General features: G+C 46.1%; 1 protein-coding gene across 2 annotated transcripts in view; it reads right to left on the bottom strand.

Annotated features, from left to right (window-relative positions):
• The window catches only part of LOC106574325 (neuropilin-2), a 64185-nt gene extending 37261 nt beyond the window's left edge, over window positions 1-26924 (bottom strand). For both annotated transcript variants that reach the window (XM_014150167.3, XM_014150168.3), the window contains exons 1-7: window positions 26116-26924; window positions 17340-17517; window positions 9686-9867; window positions 3661-3891; window positions 1819-1974; window positions 1329-1498; window positions 397-552 (exon numbers count right to left, since the gene is read on the bottom strand). In XM_014150167.3, the coding sequence (XP_014005642.1) occupies window positions 397-552; window positions 1329-1498; window positions 1819-1974; window positions 3661-3891; window positions 9686-9867; window positions 17340-17517; window positions 26116-26188 (1146 nt within the window). In that variant the 5' untranslated portion in view covers window positions 26189-26924. The remainder of the gene's footprint in view (window positions 1-396; window positions 553-1328; window positions 1499-1818; window positions 1975-3660; window positions 3892-9685; window positions 9868-17339; window positions 17518-26115) is intronic.
• Window positions 26925-27463: the final 539 nt, after the last annotated feature.

Here is a 27463-nt window from a genome sequence, read left to right as displayed (position 1 = left end):
AATGGTTGGGTCAATCACACAAGCTTAATAGAGATTTGTCTTGGGAGCAGTGTACTTTTGTATTACATGACCCATGTGGGAATTACATTACAATAACATTTGAGTAATTTAAATGTCTGGATAGGACATGCTTATCCAGAGCAAATTGAACCAGCTTGTCTCCCAGAGGGCAAAACTGTTAGAAATTACGTCATTACAACCAATTTCACATTCCTTACGATGTTGTTTCAACCAGTTTTGCAAGCTAGGCTACAGTTGAAAAAACTGATATATAACCAACTGAGACTTTGAGAACTGGGTTCCACATTGGAATTCTAGGTTTTAGGTTCCACATTTGGTTCTAGGTTTCACATTTGGGTTCTAGGTTCCAGGTGCTACATTGGGGTTTTAGATTACCTTGTGATTCTTGCCGTAGCGATAGGTCATCCAGTCCTCTCCATTGGTGCTGACCTCCAGCTTGAAGGTGGACACGAAGTAGGACTTCTGCGTCTCCTTGGAGACCGCTCCCTGGGTGGCGATGCCTGTCAGCACCTTGAGGAAGTGGAGGTCCACCTGGGAGGGAGAGAGGGAGAGAGGGAGAGAGGGAGAGAGAGAGAGAGTGGTAGAAGGGGGAAGAGAGGGGCCGAAATTTAAAATAATGAGATACATTTCAGAAGAAGCGGAAGAAACATTTCCATTTATTACAACTATATGACAATAAAGTATCTATTTATTTGATTCAATTAAATTCTATTCTGCTCTATTCTACCTTCCACCATTTCCCCAGGCACAGAGAGAGAACGAGAGACCTAGTAGGTAAGGTTATTGGTTCAATAGAGATATGAAGTAACTACGCAGATCCTGCACTCCTTTAAGTCATATACCCCCATAGATGGATCTAGACATCACTGTCAGGTTAAGAGCTATGTCCATCTGTCACAAAGACAGTGGGGAGTGCTGCCAGACCCTATGAGGCTACTGTTGAGGAGGGAGAGCGGGATAAGGGAGAGGAGGAGGTAAAAATCAATGGCACACTCTTCCACTGCTAACAGCGCATTCCTGAGTAGCAAACTAATCTATCAAGTGACAGATAGCATCCTGCATCTGCTCCGCACACTGCATATTATCAAAACAGTGTTTGATTGTGTGTGTGTGTGTGTGTGTGTGTGTGTGTGTGTGTGGTGTGTGTGTGTGTGTGTGTGTGTGTGTGTGTGTGTGTGTGTGTGTGTGTGTGTGTGTGTGTGTGTGTGTGTGTGTGTGTGGTAGGGGAGGGTGTGTGTGTGTATCTCTGTCTCTCGCTCTCCCTCTCTCTCGGTCTCCCTCACTGTGTCTCTTTTTGACTGTCTGACCTGGATGTACTCCTTGGGGCTGTCCTCGCTGGGTGTCCAGGCGTTGTCGATGTTGTTGAGCCTGGCCTGGCGAGGGGACCAGCGGCCGTCGTAGAAGGAGGACGAGGCTGAGATCTGGTCATCCGAAATCTTCCCTGACTCCAGACCAAACGCTGTACTGCAGTGGAACGCTGTGGAGAGAGAGGGGGGGGGGGGGGGGTAAGGGGGGGGGGGGGGGGTAAGAGAAAAGGGCCAGGTGAGAGAGGGTGTGGTTAGGAGACAGAGAGTTTGGGGGAAAGAAAGAGAGAGAGGAGGGAGTGAAAGGGAGATCAAGAGAGGTAGAGAGATAGAACGTGACTATGCAGACAAAAGGACACATATAGAATGGTAGAGGGAGAGAGAGATGGAAGGAGAGAGAGAGAAAAACAAAGGGATATAGAATGCGAGAACAGGAGAACGAGAAAACAAAAGACAGATGGGCGGACAGAGACAGAGGGGTTGGGCTACTTACTGTCACTGACTTCTTTGTGCGTCATGTTGTAGCGGGCTGAGAAGCCATCTTTGGCCACAGCCATGTCCGTGTGGAAGGACAGAGACAGTAGACCAGACGACGACTTGATCTCAGGAGGAATCTTAGTACCACAGTAACGACCAATCAGAGGGCCCACTGGAAACCCAGACAGACACAAATAGTTAGGAGGGATCTGTGTTTGCCATAAACTGAAGAAAATACTTGGTAGACCTTTTAACGTATGTATTTCATGAAATAAAATAAAAACTTGCACGTTTATTCGATATCATCAAATGATTCCTACACGCCTTTCAAAAAGCAAACTCGTATGTGTTTCCTATTTTTTATATATTTATTTCAGGATTTAACATGTTTTATTAGCATCGGTGTATTTTATGGAATGTGAGCATCTCCATTGAAAGTGCTTTTTAGTCCAGACATAGGCTTAAACTGGAGTAAGCAACTAATGAAAACGCTGAAGGTCTGTGTCTCAGCGTGAGACTCTCCCTCTCGTGTGGTTTAGGCTGGGATTAAGACCCACTGTGGGGGAAGCCTTTAGATTATACACTGCTGTCACCCAATCTTCTCAAACCCACCCAATCCCACGCAACTCCCCTGGATTACAGACACACACACAATGTTCCTGAAGATTCCTCAAATCAGCTTTCCATTCCTTTCCTTCAGATCTAAAGACTCTTCAGTGTTCCGACTAATGTGCTTGATGGGGTTGGGCTCAATTCCATTTCAGTTCAGACAATCAAGGTAGTTAATTGAAATTCTTACTTCAAGTCATGAAAAATCCCTTGCTCAAAAAAATATATTCTTGAATTGGAATTTCAATGCATTTCAACGAATATTGTCTCTCTTCTCTGAGTTAAAATGGAACTGATGCCCAATACTTTCATTTTATTATGTATAGTTTTAGTCTGTAAATGAATGTAATTCCCACATGGGTCATGTAATACAAAAGTACACTGCTCCCAAGACAAATCTCTATTAAGCTTGTGTGATTGACCCAACCATTTAAACCACGTTGAAAATGGGAGTAGTTTGGCCCTAAGTGAGGAGGTATTGAAGCTGTTGTATTGGGGCCGCCATTTCAAGTTGAAAATATTTGAGCAAGTGAGAGTCAAAATTCTCCTCTCTACTAATCTAACATCATCTTGCTCCCAGCCTCAGCGGTAGATACGAAGCGCTTTGATCCCGCTCTCCAGAGCTTTCTCCCGCTAGTGTGTTCCCCTTCCCTTCCTTTCCTGATCTCTCCTGATACCACTAGCATGTAGCTATGGTGCATTATGTAACTCCGCCCACAGGCGCCTCACCGCCACAGCAACCGATACCCCTCATGCACTGCACTCTCACTTTCGCTTCAGTGTGAAGTTTCCCCTAGGAACAGATCTAGGATTAGCTTCCCCTCCCCCAATCCTAACCTTAACTATTTGTGAGAAAAATGCTAAACTGACCCAAGAACAGTATCTAGGGGGAACTTCGCCATACTCCCTATTCCCAAACAGGAAGAAAGTGCTGTGTGATAAGGGTAGATTGAAGCGAGGGGGAAATGGGGCAAAGTAGGTGTGATGAAGGGGATGAATGGGAAACAGGTCATGGGAAAGTCCTGGCTGGTGTAGAATGGCTAATGCAGGAATGGGATAGTTCCGGGATTGTTATTGAGACAAAGGCTGCAGGAAAAGCTTCATTGAGGTATTGTAGATGACGTGTGTGCGTATGTGTGTGTTTGTGTTCAAATACATGCAGGTACCTCATATAGTGTGTATGTATGAAAGTGTATGTGTGAATGTGTGTGTAGACATGCATGCGTGCATGTGTCTGGTAAGCACTCACCCTGGGGCAGCCCGTCCCACACGTCCAGCCAGTCGTACTTGCAGTCTCCCTCTCCTGACAGCAAGGGATCGTTCTCCAGGTCAAAGGTCAAAAAGGTCAGGGTCACGTCCATGTGGGGCGGAGTTATGATGATGTAAGAACATTCCAGGTTGTGGGGGTACTTGTCAGGGAAGCCGGGGGACTCGATCACTCCGGAAGGACTGGTGAAATTCCGGAAACAGAATTCCGATCCTATGGAGAACACAGACATGAGCAATTTACCACAGAAAAGCAATCATTTTTTTTTACTAGTAGGGTATTTTTTTTTAAAGAAAATACATTTGTCACTGCAAGACAGCAATAATAGAATCCAGGTGCAGTTCATTGGGTACCACACATTCACACGCACTCACACACACACACACACACACACACACACACATACACTGGGTGGCAGGTACCCTAGTGGTTAAGAGAGTTGGGCCAGTAACCGAAAAGGTCGCTGGTTCCGAGCTGACTCTGTGAAAAATCTGTCGATGTGCCCTTGAACAAGGTACTTAACCCTAATTGCTTCAGGGTCGCCGTCAATAATGGCAGATCCCTGGCTATGACCCCACTCTCCGAGGGCGTCTCAGGGGGAGTTGGGATATAAACATTTAAAAAAAAACATTTCCATTTCACACCTCACACTCGTACAGGTTACCTTTCTTGTACATGCAGCGAAACAGGACAAATATAAGCGCCCCCATTTGACCTTTGACACACACGCGCCTCAACGTAAACCTCATAACCGTCCCCACAACCCACAGCCCAGTAAGCTCTGCGTTTACTCCCTTGCTTCCAAAAAAAAGAAAAGAAAGAAGAGTAAAGAAAAACACATGCCAAAACAAACGGGAGTGAGCTCGCTAAGCGGCCCGGCGTGTCGGCAGCTCATTAGCTATGCAGATTTATGCGCCCTGGGCGGCTCACCTTGAGCTCGCCGACAGATGTGCCTCCCATATAAACTTCCCCCTGAGTTGCGGAGTGTTTATGGACGTGCACATTAATGATTTGCGATGTGCACATCTCTCTCTCTCTCTCATTTATTCGAAGCACGGATCATATATACCTGCACCTTACAATCCCCAAACTCTCTGTGCTCCCACCTCTCACCCTCTCGCTCTGTCTCTCTCTCTCTCTCTCTCTCTCTCTCTCTTTTCTTCCCTCTCCTCTACCTCTCTTGTTATTCAAAACATTGCTGGGTCACACACATATACTCATACTTACACGCAAACTGTGAATACACAGACAAGCTCTACCAACAGCACATAGCAATGATTCTGTGAGGGGCATGGCAAACAGAAAGAGCAGCAAGGAGGAAGAGGCAGGGAAAGGAATACAATGGGATGAAAGTGGAAAGAGGGAATGGAAGACTAGATAAGCAACAGCAAACAGACAAGCACTCTACACATCTTGGTGACTCCTAACGCAAAGCCCCCCCCAGATCTGGTTTGACCTTGTATGACCGTACTTCAACCACATCACAACAACCACAACCATCACCACAACCATCACCACGTGTAGTGTCTGAATGTTCTCACTATGTGTCTCCTAAGGCCTTTGTGTGTTGCGTGTGTGTGTGCTTGCGCATGTGTGTTGTCCGTCCATGCATGTGTACATGTATGTGTGTGTGTGTGTGTGTGTGTGTGTGTGTGTGTGTGTGTGTGTGTGTGTGTGTGCGTGTGCGTGCGTGTGCGCGCGCGCGTGTTTGTGTCTCCTGTGCCTCCATTGGTCAGTCAGACCCTCTCGTTTAACGAGTAGAGGCAAGGCCAGTGTGATGCCTGCCTTAACCCGTCACTATGCCGACACACTTTTATAGACCTCCGTGGAGATGGGGACTGCTGCCTTTCACCGCAGGAAGAGAGGAAACACACACACGCACGCACACACACAAACAACAGACAAGTCCAGGAGAAAGCATGCTAAAGCACTACTCCAGCCAGGTCTACTACTGCTCATTGACTGCCCCTCACTGAATAGGGAATGCTGTGTGTGTGTTTGTGTAGAAGAACATGTGTGACACTGTGAAAGTGTGTGTGATTGAACAAAAACGCATACTGCATTCTATATAGGTTTTGTGGTTTATGATAGACAGGGTATGTGTTTGTGAATGAAAGTGTGCCTCATTGTGTGTGTGTGTGTGTGTGTGTGTGTGTGTGTGTGTGTGTGTGTGTGTGTGTGGTAAGCCTCAGCATGTTGTGTGAGACACACTGGCCCAGTTATCCTCAATACTGGGTCAGGGTGCACTAGACTGTTACCCAGGCAGAGGAAAGAGGGCTTCAATCACACCATTGCATGTCTATATTAGCCCAGTGTGTGTTACCACCCGTCTCGCACGCTCACATCGTCACATGCCAAATATGTGTGTGGCGTGTGTGAGAGATGGTGTGTATGCATGAGTACTCTCCCTTTTGTTAGTGCTTATTAGTTCAAGTATATGAACATTCCAAAAACAAGCCCCTCTTCCCCTCACACACACACACACACACACACACAGACACAAGTCTGGCACAGCAGCCACTCGCCTGACTTGCACATTTCACCACGAGCAGCCATTTGGCAAGAGCTGTCTGCCGGCGGGGGGGTTGAGGAGGGGGGAGTGGGTGAGTTGCTGGGTAAAAACGCATCGGCGCTTTCCGCTCGAGTGCCTGACGGAGTAGTCTCTGCACATGTTGTGTCAGGGAATCCCCCCTCCCTCCCACGCTCCATTCCTTCACCCCCCCCCCCATCCCTAGGAGGAATGCGCAGTCTGTTCATTCACCCTCTTCCCCCTCCTCCTTTTTTCATCTTCCTCTCACTCTCCTCACGCACCCCATGCTGTGAGAGTTCACCTCCACATTTGCGCCCGTCTGTTGCACATTACAACCTCTTTAACACTCTCTCTCTCACTCTTTCTCTCCCTCTCTATCTTTCTCTCTCACTCACTCTCTATCTTTCTCTTTCTCTCTCTGTCTCGCAGCCCACTCTTGCTGGAGTCAACTCAAGGGTTTCACAGAAATACACTTGAGGCGTGTGTGTTGTTTGTGTGTCTGGAGGGGAGGGGGGGCAAGAAAAGCAAAACAGGAAACCCTAGAAAAGCAAAACAACATTGTGAGCGTACCACAGCTTGGCAAGTTAAGACACCGCAGTCTATTTACGCGTGCATGTATGCTCGCACGACCACTGGATCAGAGAACACTACACTGAAGCCATGCTTTATTCAGTTAGGAAGGGGTCACAGCCAGGTCAGTCACCCTGGTCAATCTGGGCTACATTCCACTACATTCCAAAGGCAACCCGACAGACTGGGTTAGGGGGGAGCGACCATGACCCCAAGGGGAACCACAGAAAGACGAATCACGATTGGTTCTGCTAGTGCTAGAGGCCGGAGGAGGTCGCTTGGCAGGAAGTCTTCCCGCACTAGCCGTGGTAACAGCGTCACAGTAACAGAGTCACGTGACAGGGGGCGGAGTGGGGGGCTGGTTTGGTAAGAGGGGTTAATACGCCAGTGTGTGTGAGGAAAGTAGGGCACAACAATAATGGGGGGAGGGAGGGCAGTGGGTGTACATTCACTACTGTGGGGTTATGGTGCGTGCGTGTGGGATGGGGGTGGGGTGGGTTTGGGTTGTTGTTTTGGGGCACACGTTCCCTCAGGGGGATGGGATGGGGGCTCAGGGTAAAAGGGATTTGGGAATACAGTTAAGGGTGAGAAGTCAAATATCTTATTGCTGTTTATTATCCCTGTATCCATTATCGGCACTGGACATAGGAAGGTGGGCACAGTATACACAAACGCATATGCATGTCTGCACACACACACACACACACACACACACACACACACACACACACACACACACACACACTGCTTACTTAACTGTGTATTCTCTGAATCAAGCTACAGCATACTCCTCATCATTAACCCTGGGTGCTGATGGCAGTCTAGGAGAAGAGATATACTGCAGGGCCGTGTTCATTTGGCACCAAACGGAAGAAAACAGACTGAAACAGGAAGGGACTATTACCTGGACTTGCCCAATAAGAAACACTGATTTTAGTTTCAGTTGCAAACTATTTTGAAACGTTGTCCATTGTGTAATGAACACGACCCTGATCAGCAGCGAAAGGAGGACTGAAGGGTCAGGCTCTGGCGGAGGACAACCGCCAGCCGGACAGACACACCTCCAAGCTGTGTATTGACCTAAGATCATATCTCCACTAGTGACGCCCTCCTTCAAAACACATACGGACTAGAGCGTGTACACAGACACTCGCGCGTGCGCGCGCACACACACAGCAAGTGCACACGAATAAGACAAGAACGCACATCCCTCATGCACAAACATCAGTGTAAATAAACAACAGCTCTCTCACTGGGTTGTGCCTGGCAGACTCTAATGCTCTCCCAGAACTGGTAAACTACTGAGGTTTGCGGAACTATTTGGCCCGAGCCTGACTTGTTCAAATAAACAACCATGATGGGTGTAGGATGCGAAGGGAGAGAAGACTGCACTCCAAAACATACGCTCTGCCTGTCGATCTCTCTCACACAGAAACACACACACACATCTATACGCCTACATAGACACAAACAGAATCCTATAACGCCCAAGCACACTGTAACCACCCACGAACACATATCACACATACATAAATACGCACCTACACACGCATACCATTGTTTTTGCACCCCAAATGCACGGCAGGCTCTTGTTAAAACCATGGCAACAGCATACCCATCCATTCTGTTGCAGAGTGTGTGTATGCGTGTATAATATTAGCCCTATCACATCATCATATCATTGTGCTGGTGGCCTTGGTAACCGAGTTAAATGACAAAACTGGGCCACGTTCAAAACGGTTGTTTTTCAAATCACGTTTAAAAACGTTTTGAAACAGAGGAGGTACTACTACCTGAATCCCACCCAAACAAATCAATGTCAATGGGATCTTACAAGCAAAACACAGCTCAGTACAGAGTGTATCAGTACAGCTCAGTACAGTGTATCAGCACACTACCGCAAGTGTACTGTATGTCAAGTACACTTCCTCTTATGCACTACCACCACCAGCACCATCGTTAAACTCAAATCCCAGCCCAACCCTACCCCCTCTCCCAGTAATCATCCCCTCACCGCCTGTAGCCCCTCTCAATCACCCTTGCCCATCCTGCCCCTCCTCCTCCTCAACCCTCCCTCCTCATCATCTCCCTATACAGCCTGTAACCTCTCTCCATCACCCCCCCCATTCCCCCCCCTCTAGATGAAGCAGATCCCAGGCCAGTTAAAAGAGGCATTCCTGAGATGCTTTTCAGACAGGATGAAAAGAGTTAAGGCTTTTTTTTCCCCCTTTCCTGTAAAACCATGTTTATTTTTCCTCCCTGCCTCTTTTGAAGTTAATTGGTCGGGGTGTGTGTGAGTTTGCGAGGTGAGTGAGTGTGTGTATGGGTGTGCGGTGTGTGAGGTAGACTCCCCCACGTGAAGGTGAAGGTTATCATAGGTCCTTCTGCCCAAGGCATCCATAGCAAGAACTCAGTCAACCATCCAACCGTTCCACAAGGCTAGTTAGCTAGTTAGCTAGTTAGCTAGTTAGGGGAACGGCCACCCAGAGCCATTGGAGAGTTTGGCCATTGTGGTTTCAACCCAAAAATGTATTAGGATGAACTTAGATCGCATTACATGGTTTGATGAAAGCCATGTTAGCGCCTCACGGGCAATATTGACCAATAGCAGTCCACAGGTTTATAAATACACATTTTATTGAATAAATAAAATGCTCAGAAGCAACAACTTGGCATCCATCTAAGATTGGCCGAAGTCTCTCTACATATGTCTCCTTCCCAACCTATTAGCAACCAGTCAAACATCAACGTCGAAATCACACAACCAATAATACCCCCGCCCCCAACGATCAACAACCAATCAAAACACCCCAATAAGAGCTCATCAGGCAGAATTAGAGAATTCACTCACCTGTCTTAAAGATCATGAACCCCCCCACCCGGACATAATTTTGAGTATTGGCTCACCTGTCTTGAAGATCTCGTAGCGTAGTGAGAAGCCAGCCCCCTGGTGGGCGTAGTCTGAGACAAACTTGATGTGCAGGGCAGTGCCAGAGGAGATGATGGCTGGGGGGGCGATGTTACTGCAGTGTTTACCCAGCAGCTCAGCCGAGTCCGAACCACCATCACGGATCTCAATGAAATCATACCTGAGAATGAGATACAGAGAATTTCATGAAAAATCGTTGAAATGTTTTTATGTGCGGCGTCCATATTAGGACAGCCTCAGGAATTGTTTCAATCTCAGCAGGAGTCTCAGGAAGAGCTGTTTAATCAAAACTAAGACTGTCCTCATATGGACATCTTACCTATGGATTTATTTAATCATGTATATGTTAAAAGAGGTGCTTCGAGAAGGATGTATTGATTTCAGGAGGATGTTGAATGGATGATTCAAGCTTAAAACCAAGGACAAAGAGAAGAATAGAGAAAAAACGGCTTTGGGGCTCAATGTGATTGAACTCTAGTCCATATGACCTTCGACCTAAGACCTATTGACCTCCCTGAACTAACCCAAATTCTTAACTGTCATTTCAGAGACAGAGAGAGGGGAAACTTGGACTCAGACAAATCCCACCTGCCTCTCCAAAATTAGCCAACTCAACAGAAACGAGTCACTGACACTTAAGAAACTAGGAAAGGGGCATACCTGAGAATGAGATACTGTGTGTGTGTGTGTGTGTGTGTGTGTGTGTGTGTGTGTGTGTGTGTGTGTGTGTGTGTGTGTGTGTGCGTGCTTGCGTGTGCGTGTGGGTGTGCCTGTGTGTTCTTCTACGTGGAAGATCATAAGAAATCCCAGGACATAGAGTTGCTGTCACAACCGCCGAACTCCACACAGTTGTCACTGACTAGTTGGATATTCATTTCCCAGTGAGCAAACAATTTCTGTACTTTTTTTCCCTGAATTTTTTTGATCAGGTTTTTGCTTGGCAGACCTTATATCTTTATTGACATGGGTCAGTAAAATTCATGAATGCAACTGTTCATGTCAAATTGTTTATCAACTTGTAGCCCTGGTTGTCCTGTAAGGAAAAAGGTAAAACACTTCAACGTGAGGCTAAATATGAGGGCAGAGCAAGCAGATTCATGAAAATAGTGAATTTCAGCATTTCCACAGTGGACTTCCTGGGACGGATAATTAATAAGCGTCCCCCTCAAACCCTCTCTTGGATATGTGACGGAGCCGTCAAACAAGAGCCGTTGAAACAGTCTCACATCTAATTACAATGAAAGGCCTTCAGCAGCCTTCAGCACAGCACTGGATCACTGTTCTGTGTTGGACCCACGTGTGCACGCGCACACACATGCACACAGACACGCAAACACAAGAGCACGCATACACACACACACGCGCGCAAATAATACAGCCCCATACACTGTTATTGGGAGCAGGAATGTTTAGATTGACATAGTCTCTAGAGATCAGTGGCCGTTAATGGTTGTTCTGGGAGCCTCACAGTGTGTGCACATATTCGTTAGAGCCTAGCACTAACACTCCTGATTTAACTCATCAAGGGCTTGACGATTTTGTTGATGAGTTGAAGTGAAGTGTGTTTGCGCTGGGCTGGAACAAAAACCTGCACGGGCCCAGGATCAAACTACACTAATGTGAGGGCCTTGATCCAATTCACACACATTCCTACCTAATGCTACATCACGGTGGCTATTAAAAGAGGATTACTCCAGAGATCGCCTTGGTGAAGCTTAGAAAACTAGCAATCCATGAGTGTGTGTGTGTGTGTGTGTGTGTGTGTGTGTGGTGTGTGTGTGTGTGTGTGTGTGTGTGTGTGTGTGTGTGTACACAAAGTATGTATGTTTTTTGGCTGTAACTGACACATGCTTAAGACAAACACACACACACACACACACACACACACACACACACACACACACACACACACACACACACACACACACACACACACACACACACACACACACACACTGCAGTGTGTACGTAAAAGATAAAAGGCCTGAGAAGGAACTGAGAACCTAATTAGGTTTTAATTGATTTGGGAGTGGGCTCTCTCGCCTGTCGTGGATTAGAAGCGATGACTGAGTGTTTCTCAGATGTGATTATTGACCTGAGCTCTCCGTCTCCCCAGGCCCTGATGAATACATGCATGAAGGCTGGCCGAGTGGGAGAACAGAGTCTCTCACACACACATCCATGTGTGCGCAAACGCACGCAGACAGACAGACAGACAGACAGACAGACAGACAGACAGACAGACAGACAGACAGACAGACAGACAGACAGACAGACAGACAGACAGACAGACAGACAGACAGACAGACAGACAGACAGACAGACAGACAGACAGACAGACAGACAGACCCTAATCCCACTCAGTCCATTAGAGTTCACCTTGCATTTTCTGACTCCTTCCTTTCCCCCTTCTCCCTCACTATGTGACTGGGTCTTCATGGGTTATGGAGTCCTGCTTGTTGGGACCCATGATGGTTTCAACCAGCTCTCCATAGAGGCCAGAAGAAACCCATAAGGGGTGAGCAGTGGAAACTTAAGGAAGTCTTTCAGGGCTGTTGTTCAGCACCAGTCCAGACATGCCTTCGCTCCTCTACTCCTTTCCCCTCATCCTCCTCTCCTCCTCTCAACTGCTAACAGAACCTGCTAATTACCTTTCACACCTTCCTTGTTTTTCTGGGACTTTCCTCCACCTCTGTGCATTCCCTACAGGCGCCAGGCCGGGGACGACCCTCAGACAGATAGCCTCGCCTGGGAGTGTGTGTGTATGCGCATGTGTGCGTGCATGCCTGTGTGTGTGCTTGCATGTGTGTGTCTGGGAGAGGGAGACACAGCAACCAGTCTGAAAACACCATGGTATAACTAGGGTGAAACCATTTCTCCTAACCCTTAGCCCCAGACTGTCAATCTCACCACTGAGAGCAACAACAGAGTCTAGTTCACTTCCACCGCTCTGTAGGATGAGTGTTGCACTTGACAGAAAATGCAAATATCTGTTCCTAAAATAGTGGCAAGGCAGGTGTAATCTACACTCACAACTGAACTGTGTAGTTTATATTGACAAAATGCAATTTTGAGGGGTATACAAAAAATAAAATGGCTAGGAATTTGTGTGCGTGTTGCTTCCAATCCAGACGATATATATTTGTTACCACCATTCACTCTTAATCTAAAGTGCTCAACAACCACAGCGATATCAGGCGCTGACGGTCAACAGCAGGGCTGAGGCCCAGACACTAAAATGAAGTAAGGCTTCTTAGTCTGCCAAGCATAGAGCCACGTCATGCGCCGCATGTACGCCTAATAAGGCATAAGTGCCTCTGAAATATTAAGTAGACGCTGGGAGAGAAATCCCAACAGATTCCCCCGGCTACCGTCTTCAATCTGGCCTTAGAACAAATAGCACTCAGAGCAGCCATCCCCGAGCCGTTGCTTACAGTAACTTTACAGTTACAGATAACTGGGGTGGCGTCCCAAAAGGCACCCCTATTCCTTATATAGTGCACTTCTTTTGACCAGGGCCCATAGGGTGTGCACTATTTAGGGAATAGGGTGCCATTTGGGACACAGCCCGGGGCTAAACCGCTAACAGCTAACCACAAAGAGTCTATATAGGCCTATAGGCTACGGCCCAAGGCTTTTTAAAGGGGCATCACCATCGATCCCGCCAGTCTGGTTGGTGTGAGTATCTACTGCTGGGATGCCCTGTATGACCTTCTTACGACTGTATTAAAAAATATGTTTTTCTCTCTGTCTGTCTGTCTTTCTCCCTCTGAGCATGAGAGAGTATATATGTATTTAAAGACTATGGTCAATTGGAGTGATCGGTTGGTTGACTATTGGTGTGGTCAAGTACACTGGACCGTAAATGTGACCGTAACACAGTGACCATGACTTGTGACTCTGGGCAGATCAGACCTGAAGCAATGACCTCACTAATCTGCCCCCCCCCCCCATATACACATACACACACTCCCCACGTCTATGGCCAATCAATTCCTCATTACAAGCGGAAAACAGCCATTGATCTGATTCCAACAGCTCCCATCTCCCCCCAGGGAGTGTAGCAGACACAGAGGATGATATCACACTCACACGTTGAACCTCTCTATTGTTACGCCTCAATGGCACTTCCCCCGTGATGAAACTAAGTGTACGTCCTAAATGGCACCCTATTCCTTATTGGACCTGATCAAAAGGAGGGCACTAAATATGGAACAGTGTGCCATTTGGGATGCAGACCGAGGCACATTAGTATGGGTTGCCGTTTGTAAAGTTGAATGATCAATTCTACGGAGGAACATGTCTGCAGGCTGATAGAACTGTACGGATATCAAAGCTCTACTAAATCGTCACCTCCAGTTGCCAATGTGGGGCCTGCAATAAAAATGACCTAATAAAACAAAAGCTGCATAAAAACAATATGGGTGGAAAATTGATCTTTGCGAAAGTGTGTGTCAGCTTTTATGGTGTGTGTGTGCGTGCGTGTGTGTGTGTACTGTGTAGGTGTGCCGCAAACATCCTTCAATTAGTTTAATCCCACTGTGCAAAATAAAGTACTTCCATACCAGGGCAGAGAGAGAGAGAGAGAAAGAGAGAAAGAAAGAGAGAGAGAGAGAGAGAGAGAGAGAGAGAGAGAAAGAGAGCTAAGGAGAACGTGGGATGCACCTCCTGCACTCCATATCGGTATCATCCCTTCAGCCCTGGTCCCAGCCAATGGCAGATTGCATTAGAGATATAGGCTTGATATTTCATCTCAGCCTTTATTGCATTTATTCCACATCAATCTACTCTGGGCTTGGAGGTAAAAGCCATTTGGCACCCTGCCGGACTCTGCCTGAAATGAAATTCTGAATTAAAGTGCCACCTCAGATATGTGAAGTCTGCATAACGCTGGATATTTTATTGCTGCAGCAGTGATGATCTGTGCAGTTGAAGCTACCAGAGCCTTTGACTCTTTGAACCCCGGGAAAGTGCTGGTTGGCCGGGAAAGGGATTAATTCATCAGTATGGTTTGGGTTATAAAGTAAGGCTGACCTTAGGTGGGCCAACCGAACACTTTCCTTGAGTTCACATGCTCAGGGTCTCAGAGTAATTTACTCTCAGGAGAGACCATGGCACTGACATAATGTGTATGAGCCATACAAAAGACATGGCTTACATAAAACTGTAATTGTCCATAGATTAAAGCCCTTTACAACTCTCGCAACTTTATCACATATTTACAATAAACACAGTCCATTTGTAATATTTACATTATATATACAGAATATTCAGATTACATTTAAATAATACCCCGACCAAGTGTCCTGCCCCTCCAGTGGTTTATTCACTAAGAACAAAACGGGCCGAAATGAGGAGGGACAAACTTGAACTTGTTCAATAAGAAACTCTTGTTTTCGTTTCAAAATGTTTTCCGTTGCCCAAGAATTGTTACTGTTTGCTACGGTGTGCACTAATGAATACAGTCCAGCATTACCACTCCCTCACCTCAAACCAGACGAGGAAAAACTCCAAGTCTCCCTCCTGTCTCCTCAGTCAGACATACTGCTATGCCTAATCACTCAGGAAGGAGGAAACAACACACAGCTGCACCAGAAACACCAACTGGAAGCTATTTGAACCCAGTCTAAAGCACTCTGTGGGAGATGGGGGGGGGGGGGTGTCGCCCTGTCTGGCTGTACTTTGGCTTTCTCCACTTTGTTTTGTTGCTGTTTTGGCCATGAGGGCCAAGAAACACATCTTCCACAAACTACATCTGCGTGTGTCCCAAATGGCACCCTATTCCCTATACAGTACAGTGTTCTCTGGTCAAAACACCATCCAGGGAATAGGGTGCAATTTGGGACACAACCTACATAAAAAGGCTATAGCAGCATTAGTGAGAAAAGGTCTTTATGAATAAATAACATTGTTGACGTGGCTCTCTTTTCTAATGGGGCTGTAAAGTAGGGGCCTTTTTCTCTGAGGATGGGGGAGAGGATGCGGAATGGATAGTGGTTGCCATGTGTTCCCTGCCGATTACACACACACTCCCAAGCATGTGTGCATGTGCAGATATACACGCATAAATAAGGAAATATACACACAGAGAGAAGCAGGCACGAAGAAACACACACACCCACACACAAACAAACAGAGGCATGTGCACCCACACACAGCGTTTCCAAAAAGCACCCACACACATCTGAGTGGAAGTGTGAGAGGGCAAAAAAAGTAGAGCATTTCTGAGGAGGCTTTTCAATTCTCTCTCTCTCTCTCTCTCTCTCTCTCTCTCTCTCTCTCTCTCTCTCTCCTTAACGATAGTGAGCACATTCATTGTATCCGTCTATCACAGCTATCTATGAGTAGGGGGATTTACGTTACACAAGACCAGATAGGGACATCATCAAGTTCAACAACCACCCGAGCCACATAGAAATGGGAGTTATGGGCCTCCCGAGAGGCGCAGTGGTCTAAGGCACTAGCTGTGCCTGTAGAGATTCTGGGTTCGAGTCCAGGCTCTGTCGCAGCCGGCCGCAACCGGGAGACCCATCAACGTCCGGTTAGGGGAGGATCGCGCACTAGCGACTCCTGTGGCGGGCCGGGTGCAGTGCATGCTGACACGGTCACCAGGTGTACGGTGTTTCCTCCGACACATTGGTGCAGCTGCCTTCCGGGTTAAGTGGGCGTTGTTGGTTGGGTTGTGTTTTCTATAACGACCAATTGGATACCACGAAATTGGGGAGAAAAAGGGGTAAAACAAAAAGAAATAGAAGAAAAAAGGGAGTTCTCTTTCTCATTGAATGCAAGTCTAAGAAGTGGTAGATCTGATTTATGTGTGGAATTTCTACGCTTCCCGTCCTTACGTTTCGTTTTTACGTGTTTTACTTTCAGCTTTGCACACCAGCTTCAAACAGCTGAAAATATTGCTTATGGAAAATATATTTCACAGCGATTTAGACAGTAGAATGATTCTCTACACTAGAATTTCTGCAACCAGGAAATGGCTGAGAAATGTCTTCATACTGCAGCTTTAAGAGAGCAGTAGGAGGCAGGGGTTAAAGCCAGGCCAGAGCATGATGACTGACTGCTATGAGGTCAGAGAGACAATAGAAAAGCATATGATTCATATTATACATCTCTATGAAAGAGGAAACTGACCAAGCTGGTTCCCATCTAGCCTGTAACAGCTCCACTGAACTCTCTCCCTCTCTCAAATCTGTTTTCCTGTAAACTTCACCACGTCACCCCTGTCTTTCTTTTAACCACTCTCTCCATTCTTTCAATCCACGTTCCTTTTCTCCTCCACCCGATCAACCTCATCCTCCTCTCTATTATCAATCAATTATATTCGTTCATCCCCACTCAATATTCAAGTATTAACCGTGACAGTCGTGGCCCTTTCTTACCTACTGTAATGGCCAAAACTGTAACTATGGCTATCTATGAACACTCTGTTACATATGTATAACCAGTTAAAGGCAGATCTGGAGTTAAAACCATCCCTGGTCAATCTCCCTCCTCCTCTCCCTCCCTCTCTCCTTCTCCACCTCCCTCTACCATTTTTCTAGCCTAAGTATATCCAAAAGGCCTCCCTCTCTCCCTTTCCCCCCCATTCACCCCTCTCCCCCTTCTCTCCCTCCTCTCTCTCACCTGCAGTCCAGTCTCTCCAGTTCAAAGTGGGGGTTGAAGTTGAGGACGATGCGCTGGGAGGGCTCCGGGGCCGTGATGACCCACTGGCAATTCTGGTGGGGCGGGTACTCCAGAGGGTAGCCCGGGGACGTGATGTACCCTGCGTCGCTGGCATCCAGGGTGCCCCCACACACCTCACCTGAGAGAGAGAAAGAGCGGGAGAGAGACATATGGTCAATACACAGACTCAAAACATCTACGAATAAAAACCTTGCTATTCAAGTGATAAGTTATTGATTTGAGCATTTGTCTTCTTATTCCATGGCGATGCGATTTGTGATGTAGTGACGCACGATTTGTAATAACATCTGTGTCAGAAATACGTAGTGTTTACAATAATTCTACTATAGCAACAAAATAGACAACCACGCACACGTCCCCCCATGCAGACAAACTAACCCCCCACCATGCCTCTAATCTCTCCTCTGGGAGCATTCTCTAAATGTAATTGTTGTTCTGGCAAGGCAATCTGCAAACATTAGAACACATTCCCTGATCCTATCGGCTCTCTCCCAGGAACAATAGCATCGCTCGGCTGGCCAGACAGGAAGTGACAGTAGACCCCCTGTCTAGGGGTACAAGGGTTCACCCCGAATCTGTAATGAGAAGCCAGAGTAACAAAGCCTTTATTTTCGCCGTACGCCCACGCCTCGCTCGCCATACCCTATCTCACACAAACACGCAAAGCACACACAACCACATCGGCAGACAATACAGTGAGGCCTCTCATCAGTCATTTTACTGCAGTATATGATTTTCCAGTCATTATTATTCTAAATGGAAGGCGAGATTAGGAAGACAAAAATGTCTCTCCACAATGTTCACCATGACAACGATGCTAGGGGTGGTTAACTCTTTCCGTGCTGACAGAGGCTGCGTTACGATTCTTTACCCTTCTCCCGAAGTGTGCACTCATTTACTCCCCCTCACGCATTTGGTGCAAGCATGGCTGGAGGGAGTTTCCACCATTATCCCAACACCAGTTCATTCCTTTTAAATCCATGAGGGGGAGTGTACAAGTGAACAAATCGGAAGAAGAGTAGAGAATCGGAACACAGCCTGACCATCGGAAAAGGAAGACTGAGTGTGAATTTTCTATTTAACCTTTATTTAACTAGGCATATCAGTTAAGAACAAATTCTTATTTACAAAGACGGCCTACCCCGGCCAAACCCGGATGACGCTGGGCCAATTGTGCGCCGCCCTATGGGACACCCAATCACGGCCGGTTGCGATACAGCCTGGATTCAAACCAGGGTGTCTGTAGTGACGCCTCTAGCACTGAGATGCAGTACCATAGACCGCTGCGCCACTCGGCAGCCCAATGAATACATCAATGAAAATGGCGATGACTCAATATTCTGTTTCATCTGCTTCACCTATGTGAGCACATCATCAAAGGAAGTGGGGGAAAAGATTGGAGGGTTGACATATAATAGACTGTTCAAGTGTTGACATTTTCAAGGCTATTGTATTTTAATAAGGCACACTTAGGATTTGGTGACATTTGATATAATAGCGAAACCCTACCATCCTTACTTGGATAGAAACTCACACACACTTATGTATACACACACACCGGTGCATGCACACACACATGCACACACTCCCCCCACATGCCAGTCCAGCCTCAAAACACCTGTCACTCAATACCGCAACCAAAGCTAAATAAAAAGATAACCAAAAGTGAAGAAAAGTCTCTTTATCTCCCCTGGAGGATTCAGACATGCAGGATCATAAAGTCTGCCTATGGCGTTTTCTTCTCTCCCCACCACCTCCATGTCTACATCTTAAATGGCACCCTTATCCCGATTTAGTGCACTACTTTTGACCAGGGCCCATAGGGAATCCCATAGGGTTCTGGTCAAAAGTAGTGCACTATAGAGGGCAAGGGTACTCAAGTACTATTTGAGAAGTTCCGGTCACACAAATTTCCTAGTTGGCAAAGGTCCGGATGGATATTGCTGTTTATCGGCATAGCAACAAACCCCCACCTCACAACCCATGCAACCCCAAACTGTTCACACCCCTCTTGTCGGCAATTATACACATTTTGCATGGGACAGAGTTTTTTTTATGTTTTAAAGCTAATTTCCTGCAATTGCACGCATTCTTCTATGTCTTATGTGTCTTTATATGATACCAGGGGTCAAAGCATGAGCTCGTAAAAACAATATATACACCTACTCATTCCAGGGTTTTTCTTTATTTTGACTATTTTCTACATTGTAGAATAATAGTGAAGACATCAAAACAATGAAATAACACACTTGGAATCATGTCGAAAACAAAAAAGTGTTAAACAAATCAAAATATATTTTATGTTTGAGTCTTCAAAGTAGCCACCCTTTGCCTTGATGACAGCTTTGCACACTCTTGGCATTCTCTCAACCAGCTTCATGAGGTAGTCACCTGGAATGCATTTCAATTAACAGGTGTGCCTTGTTAAAAGTACATTTGTGGAATTTCTTTCCTTCTTAATGTGTTTGAGCCAATCAGTTGTGTTGTGACAAGGTAGGGGTGGTATACAGAAGATAGCCCTATTTGGTGAAAGACCAAGTTCATTTCATGGCAAGAACAGCTCAAATAAGCAAAGAGAAATGACAGTACATCATTACTTTAAGAGATGAAGGTCAGTCAATGCGGAAAATTTCAAGAACTTTGACAGTTTCTTCAAATGCAGTAGCAAAAATCATCATGCGCTATGATGAAACTGGCTCTAATGAGGATCACCACAGGAAAGGAAGACCCAGAGTTACCTCTGCTGCAGCTGCAGAGGATAAGTTCATTAGAGTTAACTGCACCTCAGATTGCAGCCCAAATAAATGCTTCACAGAGTTAAAGTAACAGACATCTCAACATCAACTGTTCAGAGGAGACTGCGTGAATCAGGCCTTCATGGTCAAATTGCTGCAAAGAAACCACTACTAAAGGACACCAATAAGAAGAAGAGACTTGCTTCGTGCAATGGACATTAGACCGGTGGAAATCTGTCCTTTGGTCTGATGAGTCCAAATATGAGATTTTTGGATCCAACCGCCGTGTCTTTGTGAGACGCAGAGTAGGTGAACGGATGATCTCTGCATGTGTGGTTCCCACCGTGAAGCATGGAGGAGGAGGTGTGATGGTGCTTTGCTGGTGATACTGTCTGTGATTTATTTAGAATTCAAGGCACACTTAACCAGCATGGCTACCACAGCATTCTGCAGCAATACGCCATCCAGTCTGGTTTGCGCTTAGTGGGACTATCAATTATTTTTCAACAGGACAATGACCCAACATACCTCCAGCCTGTGTAAGGGCTATCTGACCAAAAAGGAGAGTGATGGAGTGCTGTATCAGATGACCTGGCCTTTAATATCACCTGACCTCAACCCAATTGAGATGGTTTGGGATGAGTTGGAACGCAGAGTGAAGGAACAGCAGCCAACAAGTGCTCAGCATATGTGGGAACTCCTTCAAGACCGTTGGAAAAGCATTCCAGGTGAAGCTGGTTGAGAGAATGCCAAGAGTGTGCAAAGCTGTCATCAAGGCAAAGAGCGGCTACTTTGAAGAATCTAAAATCTATTTGGATTTGTTTAACACTTTTTTGGTTACTACATTATTCCATATGTGTAATTTCATAGTTTTGATGTCTTCACTATTATTGTACAATGTAGAAAATAGTAAAAATTAAGAAAAACCCTTGAATTAGAAGGTGTGTCCAAACTTTTGACTGGTACTATATATATATTTATTTAGTATTTTTTCCTGGACCAGAGGTCCGTATTGACCCAGTTGAGTATGGGGGATATAGGGAATAGGTTGCCATTTAGGACGCAGCCCATGTCTCCTATTGTATTCTCCAAAAGCTGTGCGGAGTTGTCAGTAGTACCGCCAGGGGAAGATTAAGCCATTTGGGAGAATCCTGCAGCCTCAGGACTTTTCCGCTCCCTGAATTGAGCAGACCATTCATGTGCAGCTAAGGAGGAGGGTGACGGGGGGACGGGGGGTGGAGAGAGGGATGCCAGCAGGGAGAAAGGCAGGTAAAGAGGGATAGATGAAGGGGATGAGGATGATGGGGGGGGGGGTGAGGGAGGAGAGGGAGCGAGATGGAGGGAGAGGGACAAAAAAGTGGGCGATAAGAGGGATTGAGAGAGGGGTAGAAGGAATGGAGAGTGGCAGAGAAAGGTTGTGAGACGGAGAAGGATTAAGGCAGAGAAGGAAGGGAGGGAGGTGATTGAGGGGGAGGAAGAAAGAGAGTGTGAGGAGGAGATGGAGAGAGAGAGAGCCTGACGAGGCTCATTAAGACATGACCGTCCCTGTGGGGACTGACCCTGGAGGAGCTGATGGGCTGTCAGTAGGATATACAGTGCATGCAGGGGAGAGGTGTGGGTGTGTGCGCGCGCAATGTGTATGTTATCGACTGGGTACGTCTTTGTTTAAGTCCTCTGTTAGGGTGGAGAATGTGTATGTGAATGTTTGTGTTTTTATGAATATACAGTGTGTTTTTCGGGGCACTATGTCTTATATGTGCATGTGTGTTTGTGTGATAAGGAGGGAGGATGAGGAGGGAGCGTTCAGTAGAGAGGTAGCCTCATGAATTATTGTGTCTGTGCTGGCTCAGGACTCCGTCCATCTCCCCACACGCACAGGCATGCCATAGCGACCTCAACATTTATGAACAATGTTGATATATAGTATATAACATATATGTAGCAATAACAGGTGAGGGCGTGTGTGGGTCTACACATGACGGTGTGTATGCGCATACGTGTGAGTGTGTGTGTGAACTTGGATGCAAGCAAAATGTGTGCTTTAAAGTCTTCAAATCTACTGTGCAAGTCTCCGTTTATATATACAGTGTCCGCATATGACTGCACATCTCTGTGTGTGCATGCACCAATTTCTATTAGCGGTATTATCAGCGTACTGTGGCGTCACACTTTGGGAACAGCTGTGAACGTGTGGAAGGGCCATTATAAATCTCCCCATCATTCTCTCTCTTTTTTGCTCTCTCTATCTTTCTCTCTCTCTCTCTACCACCTTAATTAAAAAGTGCTATCGCTTCGAGAGAGGGAATCAGGGGGACAGAGAGATGAGGCACTATTCGTTCGTCCATTCATCCCTACACAGGGGCAGTGTCCACGACTGTTTTTAATCTAACCACTCCACACAAGACTGGACTGAGGGAGGGAGGGAGGGAGGGAGGGAGGGAGGGAGGGAGGGAGGGAGGGAGGGAGGGAGGGAGGGAGGGAGGGAGGGAGGGAGGGAGGGAGAGAGATTTGTGACTTTCAAAGCTCTTTACTTTAATCATTAGGCACCTACCATAAGGCCCTACCTACCTTTAGATAATATTAAAGTGTCCTGTATGGCTCAGTTGGTAGAGCACAGCACTGACAACGTCAGTATCATGGGTTTGAGTTCCATTGGGGCCACCCATATGAAACTGTATGCACACACTGTAAGTCGCTCTGGATAAAGACATCTGCTAAATGACACATTATAAATGAATATGCAGCAGAAATCGTAGTTATAACATAGCCATTCAAGTGTACACATTTAGACTTCAGTTCCAATATGAACAACACACAGATTCGGTACCCTAATTCACCAATAGCGTTCTAGACTAAAGCCTCCTCTCTCTCCTGAGTTAGAGCACCCATGCATGTCTCTTCATAATAGGCTAAGTGGTTCTGGCTAATCAACTAAATGCATTGGGTTGGGTACAGCAATCAATTCATCAACGGATCAATTGACCACAAGCAGATGGTTGCGTTTCCCTGGGTTTTGCTTTGCTAAAATACTGCTGTCCAGATAAATGGCCTGTGTGTGCCGTGTGTGTGTGTGTGCAGTGTGTGTGCAGTGTGTGCAGTGAGTGTGTGTGCAGTGTGTGTGAGTGTGTGTGCAGTGTGTGTGAGTGTGTGTGCAGTGTGTGTGAGTGTGTGTGCAGTGTGTGTGTGTGTGTGTGTGTGTGTGTGTGCAGTGTGTGTGAGTGTGTGTGCAGTGTGTGTGAGTGTGTGTGCAGTGTGTGTGTGTGCAGTGTGTGTGCAGTGTGTGTGAGTGTGTGCGCAATGTGTGTGCAGTGTGTGTGAGTGCGTGCACACACATCAAGCAGCAGACCGAGGGGCCACCAGCTAGCCGATAGGTGTATTATTTATGGTGACCTTGTTTATAATTTCACCCTAGTCGCCTTGTTCCAGGGGGTTGGCGTGTCCCCCTCCTCCCCCCAGCACCCCAGCCCTTCTCCTGGCCAAGGTATTGAACCACAGCCCCTTTGTTTTTCAGCTCTTAAATGCTAACAACGACAGTCCTGAGCTTGTTTCTCCGCTGCTGATGTGTTATAGGAGTCTGGGGCAGATTAAACAAGATTCTGGAGGAGAGAGAGTGAGAAGGGGGGAAGGGCCGAGAGTGGGCATGGACAGGGAGAGAGTGAGGTGGGGGAGACAAGAGAAAGAAGCGAACGAGGGAGAGAAAGAAGCAAGCAGAGAGAGAGAGGAGGGAAATAAAGCTTTTCATTAATCTGCATTATAACAGATAGAAAGGTAAACATACAGAGACAAAGAAGACACACACTGGTCCTGTATGTTCAATTAATTACTAGTTCATTATTACAAATGACTTAATTATACTAACACAATCATGAGTCACACTGTTGCGGTTACATTATGTGCATCCCAAATGTCACCCTATTCCCTATTGTAGTGCATTACTTCTGACCAGAGCTTATTCCCTCCTTTAGCCCTATGGGCTCTGGTCAAAAGTAGTGCACTAAATACAGAAAAGGGTGCTATTTGGGACAGATACACAGACTTCTCCCTTCTGCTCTCCGACCCCCGGGTGTAGTGTTCATTTTCCCAATATCATCAGTTCCTCTTCCTGCCCTCTGTTCTTAAAACTCAGTGACCCTGCTGTTTGGTACTCAACCCCCTCCTGTCAAATACTGTACCCTTCCTTCTCATCTCTATCTGTTTCTCTCCGCTCTCGCTCTCTCTGGTGTTTGTCCTGAAAAACATGCTCTTGTTCTGCACAACATCTCTGTCACTCTCTCTCTCACAACCTCCTGTCTTTCCCAAATCTCCTTTCTCTCTCTCTCTCGTGCTGCTGTGTGTATGTACAAGATGTGCTGTTTTGAGGAGGACAGGAGAAGGCTGGGACAGTGAGTGCTTTGGCAGGCTGAGGTATCTGAGCAAGCTGGGGGAGAGCTGCCAAAGGCCCACATCTGTCTCTGATCAACGGGCACACAGGCAGCCAACACTGCCAACAGGTCATATTGAATCTCTCAAAATGGCAGGTCCAAAACCACTCTCTCTCACACACACACACACACACACACACACTTAAATGTATGCAAACAAGAATCACACACACACCACACACTTTGGAGCACATTCTAAGGAAGAACCATAGGACTAGTCCGTAAACCAGCCAGGGATGCGACACTGAGTAGGGCACAGAGACAGAAAAGAACGGGAGTGAGAAACCAGACAGTGTTTTAAAGCTCAGGAGAGCTGTAGATCGGGAGTCCTGACTTGGACAAGATTCCAAAACTACAACAACAAAAAAATAACTCTTACGCATGAATTATGGATTCAACTACTGTGACTTAGGAAGCAAGCCAGCAAGCGTCAAATCAGCACGATTCCCTGAATGGAATGGAAGGTGGCATCAGTGGCCTTTTTGTTAAAATGTGTCATCTGGTCTTAACGTTGCAGCGCGACCGGAGAACTGATTGTGTGGCGCCGCCTCGAGCTGCCGAGGCACAAGTGCGATTGAGGCACAAACCATCACCATAATGTTGCAAGACTCTTGAGATAATGAGCGAGTTGTTGTTGGTGTTCCTGTCGATATTAATGATGATGGTGGTGGTTAGTCTAACTAATATTCTTGTCATTATCCACTAACGGCAAAATACCACTTGAGGCGCATTTATTTTGGTTTGGTCAACGGATGATGTTGTCTACAGACGCGTTTAGAGTTTAGCATTCATTCACGAGCTCTATCAAGAAACACAACAACAAAAAGAAAGTAGGTCCGTTTTTCCCCCTTTTTTAATTCTATAATTATTCTGGAATTATCGCCCTACAAAGCAGTCATTGGGCTATTATATGCTAATGTATGTAGGGTTATTCCTTTTTAAATTTTTTTTATCTGTGATCATAAAATTACAAAACCTGCCTAACATGAACGGCAGTGGAACTTTAAAACATGTAGCCCCCATGCTATGGCAACTTTTATTAAATGGTAATGACCTATTTTGGAGCATAATAGAATCGCTTTTGAGTATCAAATAACATATCACCCAGTCATTTCTCATGGGTGGAATATTGTCAAATTACTCTTGGAATACGAAAGAAGTGGAATAGCAATATTGTTCTGGACAAACTAGGATAACGAATGAGAATGGGTTCATCTGTCAAGGCTGAGAGAACATTTTGTGGTAAATAACAGTACGCTTACACTACACATGATAGACATTGTCTGATAACCAGTAGGCTGTCTGATGCCATTCACGGCCTATGTGTTGAAATTCCTGATTTGAAACAGATGGAGCCCGTGCTTTAAAACCAAACGAGTTTTCTAACGCTGAGGAAAACAAGCTATTTTCCCTGTCAGTCTCCAAGACACAGGTCTAATAAAAAAAACGATGTGAGCTTTCAGTTTTAAGCAAATTCAGAATTTAAAATCACCCGTAAAGGGTATTGTCCAGTACATTCGGACACGTTTCTTGACAGCCCATGTGTTGAAGAGAACTTACCCTTGTCTCCACGGACTCCCAGTGTTAGACACATTGCAAGTAAAAATCCAATCAGCGATGATAGCATATCCATTTTGGCAATGTTCAATGTCTTGTTATTTTTAAATGTTACCTCCCAGGATCAAATCAGTTGTCCATCAAGAAAATCCACACCCTTTTTGGCTGAAAATGTAGGGACCCTTTTTTGCAGAAAATGTAGGAACAAATGTTATTACTCCACGTAGACTATTTTACTAAAACAATCAACGAATAATGTTTGTTCCAAGTGTACTTAATTGAATAAAAATGGGCTAAAGACAGCGGTGAACAGCTTTCCCTCCGAAGCAGGCATATAGGCTGGGATGCCACCTTATAACTTTAATATTTTCGTCATGACTGGGTTATCTAGCCTCGTGGAGCAACGTGGATGAAATAAACTCCTCTTAATTCCCCGGTTCCATACAGAGCTTGCCCGCTGATTTGGAACCTCCAGGGGTATTTCCTACAGGGTCTGATAAGCGGCTCTTAGTCTACCTCCAAATACGATTGAAGCGCTTGCCTTTCCCCCCTTCCCTCTCCTGTGCTCGCAGGGAATCCAGGACTCCGGTCATTTACTAGCGATGAGACACAGTTGACTGAACTATCAACCGACAAGAAGTCTCCGTATTTAGGACAAGAATGGAGCGAGAATCATGAGAAGTGTGACGAACATGAATAGAATATCTTCCGAAGGAGAATTCATTCCATCTCTTGGCACCACTCTAGTCTTTCTGTCTGTAGCGGAGTGTCTCTATGTGCTCCAGCGGCGTGTGTATGTGAGTGAGTGAGAGTGTGTGTAATAGCACTTTTGAACAGAGCAGCTATCGCATTACAGTCAGCGCTTGGGCTCCGCCTCCGGTTGGTTGTTGATCATGGAGAGGTGCGCGCACACTCGTAAAACACACAAGCGCGCGGGCACACACACACACTTCACATGACGCCAATAGATAAGGGTTCAACAGATAACGCGCACACTATGAACTCAGGCTCGGGAGTATTTCCACAGGCTATTTTCAAGAGAGAAGAACCAAAAAAAAAAAAAAAAAAAAAAAAAGGGGGGAAAGTGAAGGGGGATAGAGGAAGGGGAGTAGTACATGCATTAGGGCTACCGAGTGGCGCAGAGGTCTAATCAAATCAAACTTTAATTTGTCACATGCACCGAATACAAGTGTAGACCTTACCGTGAAATGCTTACTTACAAGCCCTTAACCAACAGTGCAGTTCAAAAAGATTTAATAAAATATTTACAAAATAAACCAAAGTAAAAAGTAACACAATAACATAATACCGAGGCTATATACAGGGGGTACCGGTGCAGGGGGTACCGGTG

The sequence above is a fragment of the Salmo salar genome, chromosome 16 (genome assembly GCF_965601325.2).
Source record: "Salmo salar chromosome 16, fSalSal1, whole genome shotgun sequence".
Lineage (NCBI taxonomy): Eukaryota > Metazoa > Chordata > Actinopteri > Salmoniformes > Salmonidae > Salmo > Salmo salar.
The sequence above is the reverse complement of the archived record's forward strand: the minus strand, read 5'-3'. Positions and strand labels throughout refer to the sequence as shown.